This window comes from Lolium rigidum, unplaced genomic scaffold (genome assembly GCF_022539505.1).
Source record: "Lolium rigidum isolate FL_2022 unplaced genomic scaffold, APGP_CSIRO_Lrig_0.1 contig_23864_1, whole genome shotgun sequence".
Taxonomy (NCBI): Eukaryota; Viridiplantae; Streptophyta; class Magnoliopsida; order Poales; family Poaceae; genus Lolium; species Lolium rigidum.
Window position 1 is genome coordinate 24,812 of NW_025900015.1, and position 14,464 is coordinate 39,275.

At 45.6% G+C, this 14,464-nt stretch overlaps 1 protein-coding gene across 1 annotated transcript; it reads left to right on the forward strand.

Moving 5' to 3' along the window:
* Nucleotides 1-5,662: 5,662 nt before the first annotated feature.
* Nucleotides 5,663-14,105, forward strand: LOC124680645 (long chain acyl-CoA synthetase 4-like). The gene is made up of 19 exons (XM_047215710.1): nucleotides 5,663-5,841; nucleotides 6,950-7,013; nucleotides 7,105-7,194; nucleotides 7,411-7,467; nucleotides 7,615-7,663; nucleotides 8,048-8,124; nucleotides 8,672-8,711; nucleotides 8,798-8,892; nucleotides 9,218-9,385; nucleotides 9,469-9,579; nucleotides 9,660-9,747; nucleotides 10,831-10,897; nucleotides 11,282-11,357; nucleotides 11,451-11,568; nucleotides 12,017-12,262; nucleotides 12,656-12,795; nucleotides 12,974-13,156; nucleotides 13,251-13,370; nucleotides 13,772-14,105. The coding sequence occupies exons 1-19, from the start codon at nucleotides 5,690-5,692 to the stop codon at nucleotides 13,805-13,807; spliced, it is 1,977 nt and encodes a 658-aa protein (XP_047071666.1). The 5' UTR covers nucleotides 5,663-5,689; the 3' UTR covers nucleotides 13,808-14,105.
* Nucleotides 14,106-14,464: the final 359 nt, after the last annotated feature.

A 14,464-nucleotide genomic window follows, 5' to 3' on the forward strand; every position in this document is an offset into this window, starting at 1 on the left:
TTGCATAGCTTGCTCCTTGAGCTCCCTGGAGATAGTTTTCTGGGCGTCCAAGGCCTTCTGGTGGTCCCGGATGAGCTGCTCCTTTTCAGCTGAAACACGGAGGAAGAAGTTTGAACAAAACCGGTAAAGCACGGAAAGATAATGCAACCGGAGAAAAAACAGTACCTTGGAGATTGCCAATCTGGGTCTTGAGGGCCTCAAGGGAGGCTTCCGGGATGGCTGTTAGAGAAAAATTCGTAAGTACTGAGAAGCAAAATCTTTGCATAAGAAAGAAGCCGGATGCCCAAAGAAAACAAACCTTGGCAGTGGCTGTGGGCCTCGGCAAGGTCCCGGTGCTCCCAAAGAAGCTCCTCGAAGAGCTGCTTCCGGGCGTCCGCGGTGCTCTGTCAAAATGAAGTAACTATGAGAAAGCTGCCGGTTTCGAAAAATTTGAAAAAGTTTCGCGCTCAGAGCTGCGCTCTAAACCCAAAACTCGGGGACTGGGAGGATATGTATGAATCCGAAAAGAACAAAACCGGCATCAACAGAAAAGTTACAACAAAGTTGGTGAAACTTACCACCACATTGCTGGTGGCGTCGTGCCACGCATTGTCGAACTCCCTCACTGCGCGCTTGAGTCGCATGAAGTGTTCTTCGGTGCACCGGGGGCCGGCCGGGTCAACAGCAGGAAGCCGGTCCTTGCCCAGGCCGCGCGTAGCTGCGGACACGTCCGCCTGATTCCACTTCTCAGCGTAATCAAGCAGGTGCCCCAGCTCCTTGCCCTCGCGCTTCAGCTCTGTAATCCGGCTGAGGAGGCCGGTAGCTCTCTCTCCAACCACGACAGCGGCGGGGCCGGCGTGCAGCACCAGCGACTGCGGGCCGGAAGCCGTGCCTTTCCCCTTGAAGGGCTCGGACACGCGAAGCTTGGCGCCTTCTGGCGACGGCGTTGGCTTGGACGCAGAGGGTCCTTGGGCTGGCGGCGGCATCTGCGCGTCCTTGGTGGGCTTGGCGGTAGAAGCTTCCGGCGGCGGTGTTGGCGTGGCCCCAGCTGGCTCAGGAGCAGGAGCTTCTGGCGGCGGCGTCGGCGTAGCCCCGGTTGGCTCAAGAACATGAGCTTCCGGTGGCGGCGTAGAGCTAGCCTGCGCGGAAGAGTCCGGCACGGCCTTGGAGGGGGAAGAGCATGAGCTCTTCTTCTTCTTCTTCTTTTCTTTCAGGACGGGAGGAACTTGGGGTTCCGCCCGCCCGGCAGCTTCAGTATCGGCGCCGATGTTGCTGGCGCCGGTATCTTGTGTGTTTGGAGGAGGGACAAGATCCTCCTCCGCGCGGTGATCAGAAGTTGTAGGGGCCGCGCGCCCCACACTTGGAGTGCCTCCCAAAGGGGAGGCAGAAGGGCTGCCGGTACCTAAGTGTACCGGGCTTGAACGAGGAGGGGACGAGGTCCTGGCCGTTCCCTCGGAGCTTCCCGGAATCGTACCGGTAGCGCCCTTGGAGAGCGAGAGCGCAGGGCTAAAAAGAAAGAAAGAAAAGATGAGAAAAAGCAACCGGAAGGAGAAGTTTGTGAAATCAAGCGAATAAAAAATAAAACTCACCCGGAAGAGACAGGCATACTCCTCTTCTTGTAGCGCCTCTTGCCTACTTCCTTGCCTCCAAGGATTTCCGTCCGAGGGCGTTTGGCAGGAGGGGCCTGGCTCGAACCGGCATCTGGTGCCGGGGCTTTGTTCTTCCTGCCCTCGGAGGCGAGTTTGTCCAGGAATTCCTGGCCAACCTCGGCCTGAAGGGGAACCACGCGCTCGTGGACCTGTGGTTGGGGGCCAGTTGAGGAAGCATCTACAGAGGGAGAATAACAGTAAAGCATGAGAGACCGGAAAGGAAAACTACCTCATCGACGGAGCCGGAAGCCTCAGAGGAAACATTACCGGGGCGCGAGGTGTGCGTGCGGCCCATCTTGAGATCCGTCCAAGGGACGTAAGGATCTGGGTCAACCTTGTCCAGCGGGCGCTTCCGGCAAGGACCTCGCTTGTCCGATTCGATGCGAGGGAAGCGGTCCTTGGCCTGAAAACAAAAAGAAAGCCAGTCAGCTGCATCATAAAAGTTACCGGTAGAGCAGCCCGGGTGGCAATCTCTTACTTCGTCGGTTGGAGGGTTGGTGGAGCTAAGAGGCACGAAGCCCCACTCCCAGTCATCCGGCATGTCCGTTCGGCAGATTTGTTTAGCTTTGAGGACTACATCTGCTTTACTTAGGGGGAGGCCGGTGATCTTGGTGGGATCGCCGGGACCGTACATCTCGCTCATCTTATGAGCCCGGCGCTTAAGGGGAAGCACCCGACGTGAGATGAAAGCGCGGATGATGTCGTCAGAGCAGATGTTGGTCTCCCTCATCAGCTTCTTCATGAAGCGTACGACCCGGTTCGTCTCGATGTGATTTGTCCCAGGGAAGTAGCCCCAGTTGACCTTGGTGGGCGGCGCCGGGTTGAAAGCCGGCAGGTTGATGAGATCCGCGGCGCCGTCGTTCTTCACGTAAAAGAACGTTGTTTGCCATAACCGGCAGGATTCGAGGCCGGAGAACTTAAAAAAGGGGCTCCCTTGGCGGGAGCCAATGATACAAGACCCGCATTGAACGGGGGGTTTGGGCTTAGGAATGTCCTTGCCCTGGACCGAATTGATCCGAAGAGAGAAAAAGCGAGCAAAAGTCTCGCGGGTGGGGCGGATGCCGATGTAGGCCTCCATGAAAGTGGCGTAGCAAGAAAGGTAGAAAACGGCGTTGCCGGGAAGATGGTAAGGCTGGAGTTGATAAAAATCCAGGACCTCGCGGAAGAAGTCGGAGGCAGGAAGGCCGAAGCCACGCTCAAAGTGAGCAAGAAAAACCACGAACTCACCGGGATTGAGTACCGGTTCGATTTCATCGCCAGGGAGCCGGCAGGATACTCCCTCCGGTATCCTCCTAGACCGGCGGAGCCAGTCGATCTCGTGTTGCGTGACGTCGGAACCCCTCCAGGCTCCGCGTGTGATACCGGAAAGATCCTTTCCGGAGGCGTGGCTAGAACTGCCGGCCTCTTGATCGTTGCCGGAGTCGATTTCCATCTGGGCAAGATCTATGCTTAGCCCGTCGGAAGCTCTACTCCCTTGGTTACTGGAGGACGAAGCGGAGAGAGACTCCTCTCTAGACATATGGATCTGAGAAACGCCGGTGTCTACTCGAAAAACAGTTTTCCCAAGATCTACCCTCGCGCGAAGATCTACGAGTAAGAAGAAAAGCAAAAGAAAAGAGGAAGTAAATATTCTACCGGCCCAAGATCTGAAAGGCAAAGAAAAGAGGGGTAAATGCAAATCGAGCCTAACCTGGAGCGGCGGAGACGCTCAAGAAGAAGGTCGCCGGAGCAACGGTGAGCTCACGAAGGCCGACGGAGGCTGGCGACGGCGAAGGGTGAAAGCCGCCGGGAAAAGCTTGAAGGAGCGGCGGTGGAGAAGAACCGCGAGAACTCCGCGCGCTGAAAAGCTTCACCGCGGCGGGGAGAACGGCGCAAGTTCGTCGAAGGCGAGGCTCTGGCGGCGACCGGCGGCGACGAGGAAACAAGGGGCGAAGGGCTCGAAGTGCTCTGAAGTGAGGGCAAATGCGGAGAAGGGGATGAAGATGAACGGCTCCGCCCTTAAAAATAGGAGAAAGAGTTAGTGGGCCAAAAACCGTCGGGCCGTGGCGGTTCGTCTCGTGGGCCGCCATGTGGCGCGAAGATACACGCGTAAAAATCGAGAGGCCACAGGGTCGCCGCACGGATCTGGAATGGCCAGAAGGATCCGGTGTGGCACGTTTAATGCTGGCGTAGAAGCCGAAGCGAAGTGACCACTGACACTGGCGCGTCAGGCACAGTGCACATGTCCCTGACGGGCGCTGTACCCGAGAAATGCTCGACTTCGCCGAGGAGGGAGTTAATGTCGATGATACCGGAGAAAACACACCGGAAACACTTCGCAAAGAAAGGAAAATGTGAGTATGACATGAGATACCGGGAAAGTCCGGGGGATAAGAGAAAGAGGCTAAGGCAAAGAGGCCGGTGTCTTCGAACAGGGAGCCGGAAAGATCAAACCGGTACCTTGTGAGATAGCAACCTGGCATAGCCCGTCGGATAAAATCCACCAGACTATACCAGCTTCGGGGACTAATGTTGGGGGGATGACCCCCGGTATGCCAAAGGCAGGCCTAACCGGATGATTTGGCCCATCAAGATACTGGTTTACAGTTTAATCCGGACTGTGAACTTAAGCAAAGGAACCTATACCGGTATGCCCAAGGAGGGGCATGCCGGAACGAGCTAAGAAGATACCGGACTACCGGTATAAGCAAAGCTGGTCAAAGATTCCCTCGGAGGCTAGAAGACAAAGATGACCTAAGCAAAGTAGCTTTAAACGAAGCCACGGCGCTAAAGAGGAAGGTGACGCCAAAAGCAACCGGACGACGTCAGCCCCTCCGATTAAAGAAGATACCGGCGTCACCTGTGATTAAAGTAACTTTATAAAGTAGCTTTGTAAAGTAGTTTGTCTGTTCAAAGATGCCATTAGGGTTTCTTCCCCTGTAAGCCACCCTCTCCCCTATATAAGGAGAGGGGGCAACGGCAACCCTCTTCACGGGCACGAACGAGAGTGTACGACAAGAGACGCATGTACGATCCCTGTGTAGAGAAACTTGTAACCCTATGATTCATGGAATAGAGAAGATCTAGAACGGAGTTCATCCTTGTGTCTCTCTTCTTCTACCTCTGGTCTTGGCCAAATTCTTGAGGAAAGCACCCGGAAGTTCATCCTACCCGATCCAAAACCCTCCCCCGAATCCTCTAGCGTCCAACTCGGCCCCAACTTAAGCCATCCCATGGCATCTGTCTGTTCACCACGACGACACTGGGTGACGAGAGGAAGGTGGCTGCGGTGCATAGGCTGGTTTTTCTTTGCGCCGTCCCTGGCTTCTTCCGCGCCACCCCACCTCCCGGGGATGAGGCGCCGGCGTCAGCATGGCGACGATGATTGGCTCTTCCAGTCGGTCCACAGAGACCGCAGCCGGGGCAACACCGTCGACGCCGACGTGGGGTGGGTGGGAATTTTTCCGACCCTTTTTAAAAAGTTCTTGGGCCGTACGAGTTTGGGATCTAATCTGCACCGATTTTCGGATGAAAACTGAAAACAAGCAGTTTACTGTGTTTAGATCTCTTCTAGAGTTGCTCGTAGCAGTCAATTCAGATTCATTGCGGGTGCAAACATGCCAACTTCAAAATGATAACAGGATTACGACAAGAAAATGCGGTGCCCTTTTTGGGCATGCAGCGCCATTCAAGACCATCTGCAATCCTCTCGAATTGAATTGGTTCAACTGCTTTGTCCAAAATGAAGAGAAATAATGTAACGGGGGAGCTGATGACACCAATCATTCTGGTCCACAAGATGTCACGCCAGTCCGTGTTAGATACGTCTGGTCTGGATGAGCGACCATCTGAATCTTGCAAGGAAACTGTTCACCCCACGCGCTGGCCGGCCGCCTGCCCCACCAACCAGCTGCCCGCCTACTGTAGCTGACAGGTGGCCCCACCTCCACACAGTTTTCCGCTTCACCCACCCCACCTACTAATCAATTCTATTTAGCCCCTCCGTTGCCACGCCTCTTTCTGTTTCAGTCCATCGCCCCAGCAAGGCTCCGAGAGACTCCGAGCGAAGCACGAGAGGACGGATGTCGGAGATGCAGCACGTGGTGAAGGTCGAGGACGGCGGCCCGGCCGCCGACGGCCGGCCCTCCGTCGGGCCCACCTACCGCAGCGCCTTCGCCCGCGACGGCTTCCCGGCCCCCGTCCCCGGCCTCGACAGCTGCTACGACATCTTCCGGTGAGCTCTCCCTCCACCATCCTCGCTCTTCCGTGCCGTGCCGTGCCCGCGGTTTCTTGCTTGCTTCCGTGCTCCGTTGATGATGGGCGGGAGGAATGGCGGAGGGAGCATCCTCTCGGACTGTTTCTCCTGGTGGCGCGCGCTAGTCAAAGTATTCGGTGCGCTGATTCTTCTGTTCATGCAGAGCATGTTTTTTTCTTTTGTAGTAGTAGTACTACTACTCCGGTACTCCCTCCGTTATTGGTCGCTGTCCTGCTACATGGAGATTGCTCGGGTTGGATACGCCTAGTTCCCCTTTGCCTGCCTCATCACATCTGCTAACTAATTGCTCGAACCCTATTTCTTTATGGCACTTATGTAACCGTTGTTCGGTATATATGCTACCCTGGGGATTTTGTCTCCCCCACCCCAGCATTAAAAACCCTATATATTCTGTACGGCATTTACACCCAGGATCAAAAGTGAATTACCGATCTATTTGTCCTTTTTTTTTCTTCCGTTTGTGCTTATGTCGGATTAGTAATTCGCAATTTTTCACCTTCTAAATCTGTTAGTCAGTTGCGGGAAAGCATCACATGACTTGCAATGTAAAGATGTCATCAAATTGAATTGAATTTCTGCCTACTCATACGTGGGTGGGTATGCTGATGTCAGATCGGTCAACGGTCTCTGGTTTGTTAACTACCAAAGGAAATTGACTGAGCAGGAGGGTCCTTTGCATTTTGACTGCTGGCTTGCTTCTAAAATTCTTAAATCTAGCGACCTGTTTATGTGTCCTTTTTTCCTTCCGTTTGTGATTATGTCGGATTAGTAATTCCCTTTTTTTTTACCATCTAAAACTGTTCATCATCCGCGGATAGCATCGCATGGTTGACCGCGCAAACATGTGATCAAATTAAATTAATTCGTGGTTGGTTATGCTGATGTCAGATTGGTCAATGGTCTCTGGTTTGTTTCGGGTTAGTTAACTACCAAGGAAATGAACTGAGCAGGCTGGTCCTTTGCAGTTTGGCTGCTGGCTTGCTTCTAATATTCTTAAAATATGGTGAACCATTTGTCTTTGTGAGTTTATTCAGTTCCGAGTTACAATAATGTTTTTCATAAACAGAATGGCCGTGGAGAAGTATCCAGACAACAAAATGCTTGGCCGCCGTGCGATCGTTGACGGGAAGGTACCATTCGGTCGATTACTCCATGTACACCTTATACTCCCCTGAAATAGAAACCTTGCTAAAACATGATTTGTGTGCTATAAACAAATAGGCTGGTGCATACGAATGGAAGACATATAAGGAGGTGTTTGGCATTGCGAGCAAAATTGGTAACTCTATTAGGAGCTGTGGACTCACGAAGGTTTGTTCCCTCATTTCTTATGCATTCACTGTTCTATTCAGTCAGATACTAATTTACCTGAACATTTCCAGAGAGATGTCATATCTTTTTCTCATCTTGAATGAACACATGAGTTAAACATTGTGTTCACTCTTTATTTAGCTCAGGGTTCACGATTAAACTGGGATCATGTCATTTTGTGCTGACTAAAAAAGTTTAAACTTGATAATTATGCAGGGTGGCCGTTGTGGTATATATGGTGCTAATAGTCCTGAATGGATTATCACGATGGAGGTAAAATCTTGTACTACTGGATGCAGCATTTTAATCATTTTGCAACAAGTAACTAGTGTTGGACTTCTTGTCGAAGCAATCACGAGCACTATGTTTTACATGTATCTGTTACCAACTTAATTCAGTTGCAATTTTTATCCGTTGCAGGCTTGCAATGCCCATGGAATCTACTGTGTTCCATTATATGACACTCTTGGTATATATCTTGACATCTCCATTATATGGCACGGATGAGCTTATGTTTTTCTGTTCAGATACTTCTTCTTAGTTGCCTTTTCAGTTTTATGTCGTTCCTTATCTTCTCCTCGAGAAATGGTTCTCAATATTCATATGCTTGCATTATGTAAGGTTTCTTTAACCATGACCAAGTGCTAATCTCATCTTAAAAAAATGTAATGAAAGCCGTACGACATATCTAAAACATACTGCAAACTAGTTATCTTATATGTGAGCAGAGCACTAAGCAGTTAGTCATTCTTAAGTACTGATCCTTTCCCCCAGATGGAACATTACAAACATATAAAAGAAACAACAATGATGGTACAGTTTAACCTGCTTATCGAAAATGCTCTTTCTGTAGGGGCTGGTGCGATAGAGTTTATTTTGTGCCATGCAGAAGTTGAAATTGCTTTTGCAGAAGAGAAGAAAGTTGATGAGGTATGTTTCCTTCATTATCTAACATCTGAAATTTCTATGCTTGCAATGTCCCATGAACTACTCTTTTGAATATTTGGTATCCATGTCTTTGCTTAGAGGAAGACACATGTTGACTCCTATTTGGTTGGTGCCTTAGGAAGTTGGAAACTCATGCATCTTAATCCATGACCTACAAAGCAGTACATCAACTCTATTCTGTATCTCTAATGCCTTGTTTTGGTAGCCAAATCCCAGACAAGCCCAATTCTTTTGGGCTGGGACCCTGGCTGGTTGGGGTCCAAGCAAACAAGGTTTCACAAATTTCTTGTACCAGTTATGCTCTGTCAAGTTCCACAAGCTCTTTGCATTAATTGAAGTGGTGATTCATAGTAATAGAAAACATTCTATTTGTCAACACTATTTTCTTTTGTTGAGCAATTGCCTTGTTTTAACATATTTTTATTTACTGTCTATATATATATTTTGGGCCAACATTAAGACAATTGTGAAGCAACCATGCTAATGTGTATCCTGTTATTACTGTCCATCTTTTATCTCAATTTTGCAGCTCTTGAAGACATTTCCCAAGTCAACCGAGTTCTTGAAAAGTGAGTTTCACTCATTCTAGATAGCTTTCATCATCTAATACCAAATTGTTTCTACCGCGAGAATAAATATATAATTATGTTTGTAGCTATTGTGAGTTTTGGCAACGTGACTCAAGAACAAAAGGAAGAAGTTTCCAAGTGTGGGCTGTCAATATACTCATGGAATGAGTTCCTTTCTTTGGTAAGATAGGTCACAAGCTCTGCATGTTGGCTGTGTTGAATACTATTTCTTAAAAATATGAATGTTTACTCATGGCATGAGTTTCTTTCTTTGGTAAGATAGATCACAAGCTCTGCATGTGGGTTGTGCTGAATATTATTCTTAACCATATGTTGCTAGATATCCTAAGAATTTCATATCTTGTTTGCCAGTTGTGCTTGATCACACAGTACAATTTCAAACATGACAATTTCAATTTTCTAATTGATGTAAAATATTTTACAGAGACAGTCTTAAAAACACAGTTATTAACTATAGTTGTTTCCTTGTGGCATCTTATCTGCAGGCAGGTGACCAAGAATTTGATCTTCCAGTGAAGCAAAGGACAGATATATGTACTATAATGTATACTAGTGGAACTACTGGTGATCCCAAAGGTGTGCTGATCTCCAATGCGAGCATTATCTGTCTCATCGCAGGTGTAGACCGTCTGCTTAACTCTGTAAATGAGCGGGTAAGATGCCAGCAGCCATTACATCATGTGATTTTGCCTCTCCAGTAATTAACCTTTAAATTCTTACTCTTTGATAATCTCAGCTGGAGGAAACCGATGTTTACATGTCTTACCTTCCTCTTGCTCATATCTTTGACCGAGTTGTGGAAGAGCTGTTTATGTTCCATGGTGCATCTATTGGATTTTGGCGTGGGGTAAGCATCATTACGTGTACACATAATACCTCTTGGGGTATTTCTTTTGGATCTTTGTTGACATTTAAGATATGGTACAGGATGTTAAGTTACTGGTTGAGGATATTGGGACACTGAAACCAACTATCTTATGTGCTGTTCCACGTGTTCTTGATCGGATATTTTCTGGTAAGGGTCTACTTCAATCACTTATCAAATCTATTTATTATTAAAACAGGGTTAAAAAGTAGTTTCCACGTCCTCTACTCTGAGAGGCTAAAATTCCCACATTAATTCGAGGAAAAAGAGGGAGAGAGACCACCACTGCATATTTTGGTGCAGACTACAGAGTAATGAATATGCGTTCAGACCACTAGAGTTGTATTAGACATATGACTATATTTCTGATTGTAATCATTGTTAGTTCAGCACATTTTTCAAATATAGACATATGTATGGGGAGTATGTATCACTCATATACCACTTATACACATGTATGGTACTGTACCCATTTCTCATTTCAAATATACTCCATTGGTAATCACTAGATACTCCCAAGTGGTTTCCATGAAAATTGTCATTGCAGTCACTATCTTGTAGCATAATCTGCGGATATACTTGTTCTTTTAAATAAAAGGAGTATACTGCAAAACTCAACTTATGTACTGTAATATAGCCTACAGTTGTGCCCATATTGGGCTAGCTAGCTGTTCGAGTCCCATGGTTTGTTTCCATGGGCATATTATGAGATATTTAATTTAATTTGTGAAGCAGCAAACTAGTAGATTATACTGTGTACATATATTGTATGATCAGTTGTTTTAAAGATAAACAAATAAGCCAACCTATACATTAAAAAGTTCATCTGGATGTGTTTAAACTCTGTTGTTGTCCTTTGGTTTGCATTGGTTTTGTTGGCTTTAACTGGCTGGCTGGCTCAGTAACTTCTTTAGGTATCTTAGTCAGATGGCCTAATCAATAATCAATCTTTTGTGCATAGCCTATGATGGCATGGAATTACTGAGTTGACTGTCTTAGCTCTTGTTTTATCACAACTATGGATTGATTCTCTGGGCTTCCGTAATATGAAGAATTGGCATTCGAGATTCTTTTATTCACTGTTGTATGTTCATGCATTAACTTGGTGTATAGTTTTTGCATTATCCATTGCTGCATTCTGCTTCTGCCGTTCCAAAATTAAAAGATTTGGAGCTGACGCTGAGATCCAAAGTTCACAGAATGTTTTTTTTCCTTTGCTTTACACTTCTTCAGGGCTTCAAGCTAAAATTTCAGCTGGTGGTTTCATAAAGAGCACAATGTTCAATCTTGCATACAAATTGTAAGTTTGCTTATCTCAAAGTGTTTTTTTTTTGCGTGGAAGCGTAGAATACTTACTTGCACTCTTAATATCACAAACCCAATATTTCTTCTCAAGCGCACTTCATGCCAAGTTTGCAATTACTAAGTGTGGGTATCCACTGGAGAACCCAGGATTGGACCAAGTGGAGTACTAATCCTGGGCTCTGAGGTGCATGTCTGTTGCGATTGAGATTGGGCCAAAACATCGTACTTACTCCCTATTTACTGTGGGCTGGACTGGGGCTACAGCCCTTGTAGCCCTGGCCCTAGGCTAGCGATAGTTCTGATCGCATCATTAATTTACATCATTAAAGAACTCACCTGTCACAAATCCAAGTAATGACGTACGCTTTGTGTTTTCCAGCAAGCAATTTAGAATGATGAGGGGAGCTAAGCACACTGAAGCTGCTGCAATATGTGACAAAGTAGTTTTCAGTAAGGTACTTCATCTTGACATTCACTGCTTCTTTATTATGTATGCTGTTCCCAGTTTGCTGCGTTCATATTTTAGAAACTGTATTTATCACACTCAGGTGAAAGAAGGTCTTGGAGGAAATGTTCGTGTTATTTTATCTGGAGCGGCCCCACTTGCCACTCATGTGGAAGAATACCTGCGTGTGGTGACATGCGCACATGTTTTACAAGGATACGGTACTTCTTTTTTAATCCTCTCGTCATATGAAACAATTAAATTTTACTGTTATGATTGGTTCAAATTGAAAGATTGCCTGATATTTCTGCTCTACTCCGATTATTCAGTAAACTTTATTAAATTAATCGTATGTATTAGATCTACCGTTTTGAGTTTAATATAACGGTATAACCATGTAATGGGCCCACGACTTCATACTTTACACGCATATATATTGCTCATGTCATCAGCATGTTCTCTTTTTTTTATCAATAACTAATGTAAATCTGTCAACAGAACTTAGTGCAAGATGCACTATTTTAAAACTGGTTCACAACAGAAAAAAGGGTTGTATATGTTCTTTTGCTTAAATCAGGTTATAGTCCTTGATCTGCATAAGCTGATGTTTTCTGTTCATCTTTCTTCTCCATTTTAACTACTTGTTCCCTATGATTTGTTCTCGTCTAGGTCTCACGGAAACATGTGCTGGATCCTTTGTCTCGCTACCAAATCAGATGTCCATGATAGGGACTGTTGGTCCTCCAGTGCCAAATATTGATGCCCGTCTCGAATCTGTCCCTGAAATGAATTATGATGCACTTGCAAGCACACCCCGTGGAGAAATCTGCATCAAGGGAGAAACATTATTCTCAGGGTACTACAGGCGTGAAGACCTTACGCAGGAGGTTTTGGTTGATGGATGGTTCCATACAGGTACATCTCGCCTTGCCTTTTTAGTGTTTGATTGTCATATGCTTTCGCTATACAATCGCTGCAAAAGTAAAGAATGAAACATAAGCTTTGCCAAATGACTAGCATTTCTTCTTCTCAGTAGCTCTAAATATTTTGATCTCTAAATATGTGGCAGTATCGGTCCACACGGTAGTGAACATAATGAGGCTAAAAGTTGAAGATCACAAGTCGTTGTTACTCACTTTATCCTGCATAACAGTACAATGGAGATCACATTTGGTGTGTTTGTATTTTAATAGTAACCTTTCGAAGCAGAAAATCACTGTAGTAACTAGTCGTGTTATTGACACAAACTGTTCTATATTGTCCCTTATCACAAGTGGAGATTCAGAACATAGTCTTTTCTGCTTACAGGAGACATTGGTGAGTGGCAACCTGATGGAAGTATGAAAATCATAGATCGCAAAAAGAACATCTTCAAGCTTTCACAAGGAGAATATGTGGCAGTTGAAAATTTGGAGAACATTTACGGTGTCGTTTCTGCTATAGACTCGGTATATAGAGCTCAGTTTTCTAAATTTATGTGCTATTTCATTTATTTCTGCAGCATTGTTCTTTATTTAATAAATGATCAATATGGTTTATGCATGCTTCATTCTATTTATTGTTTCCAGCACTGTTGTGTTGAAATAATCTGAAATATCTGCTTAAATTTTGTAAACATTTGTCCAGATATGGGTATATGGCAATAGTTTCGAGTCATTCCTTGTTGCCGTAGTCAATCCTAACATGGAAGCTCTTGAGAGCTGGGCCGAGGCAAATGGAATCAGTGGTGATTTTGAGGCACTGTGTGAGAATCCAAAAGCAAAAGAGTACATTTTGGCAGAACTTTCAAAAACAGGAAAAGAGAAGAAGGTTAGATAGTTATCGTTTTCCTGTTTTGCTATTTTTGTAATGATATTCAAAGCTTACTGCAGTGCACACCCTAACTTTCTAAATCTTTCTGCAGCTCAAAGGTTTTGAATTCATAAGGGCTGTACATCTTGACCCAGTTCCGTTTGACATGGAACGCGACTTGATCACTCCAACATATAAAAGGAAGCGACCACAATTGCTCAAGTACTACCAGGTATTATTGTTGTGAGCCATGTTCAGCGTAGGTTGTGTACATGCATGGATGACTTGAGAAATTTAGTTCATGCACTGGCAAAATGGAAAGATAATAATTAATCATAATGAATGGGGGTGCTGGAACACGCAACGGATAGAAGTCTTAGAACTACGGTAGAAGAATCAGCATGATCAAGATATGATATGCATGACATGGCAACGATGGTGCAATGCAACTTATCCACATTAAGCGAAACCTTTATTTGCACCAACAGAAAACCTAGCCAATGAATGAATTCTTGATACTTCTGAAGTTACTACTGTTTTATTACATCGGCACTATTTTGGTCGTTCATGGTGCTCTGATTCCTTCTACTACAAGAGGATATCAATAAGCTCTAACCTTGCTTCAATTTGCAGGGCGCGATCGACAACATGTACAAAAGTGCTAAATGAGCTTGTCACTCCTTCTAAAAGAACACTTAAAATCAGGAGTATCAGCACTGAAGGATCCGACAGAAGAACCAAACCCAAAAGTGCTACGTTATGTTGTGTATATATTCATATTTTGGATGGAAGAATGATGTAGCAGCCTTTTAGAAAATTTCGTTGCCGTATGTGGCCAAGTGGTTAATGCACTAGCATGCAGGCAGACACTTCCAGTTGTTTGAGCTCTGGAACTGCCATATTTTTCAGTGACTGACTAGCAGCTGAAAAACATGTTCCGAGTAAATTTTAAAGGTTTCGATGCTCAGGTTGCCCTTTTCTTCTTACTTGCACCGTTTGTTGAATGCTAATTTAGTCTGAGCTGGAGGAATACATTTTGTTCATCAAAACCTTTGGAAATACTATCTCTGTTTATAAAAGAATGTCGTAAGTTTGTCAAAATTTGGATGTATCTAGATACTAGTATATAGATACATTCAAATTTAGACAGATCACCGACATCCTTTTATGGATGGAGGAGTACTTGTTCTCTTTTTCTCTTCCCTTGAGTAATGAAGTTATCTCCGATGCTTGAAAGATGTTAACTTCATGATTGAAAGCCTAGAAGTTGGTTTTGGTTGTTAGCTGCAAGGAAAGGAGCCTTCTGCATGTGTGTACGTGGACAGT

Coding starts and splice junctions, on each gene's coding strand:
- LOC124680645 (XM_047215710.1), top strand. CDS start 5,690: ATGTCGGAGATGCAGCACGTGGTGAAGGTCGAGGACGGCGGCCCGGCC. Junction 7,014..7,104: donor GTGCGATCGTTGACGGGAAG/GTACCATTCGGT, acceptor ATAAACAAATAG/GCTGGTGCATACGAATGGAA. Junction 7,664..8,047: donor TCCATTATATGACACTCTTG/GTATATATCTTG, acceptor CTCTTTCTGTAG/GGGCTGGTGCGATAGAGTTT.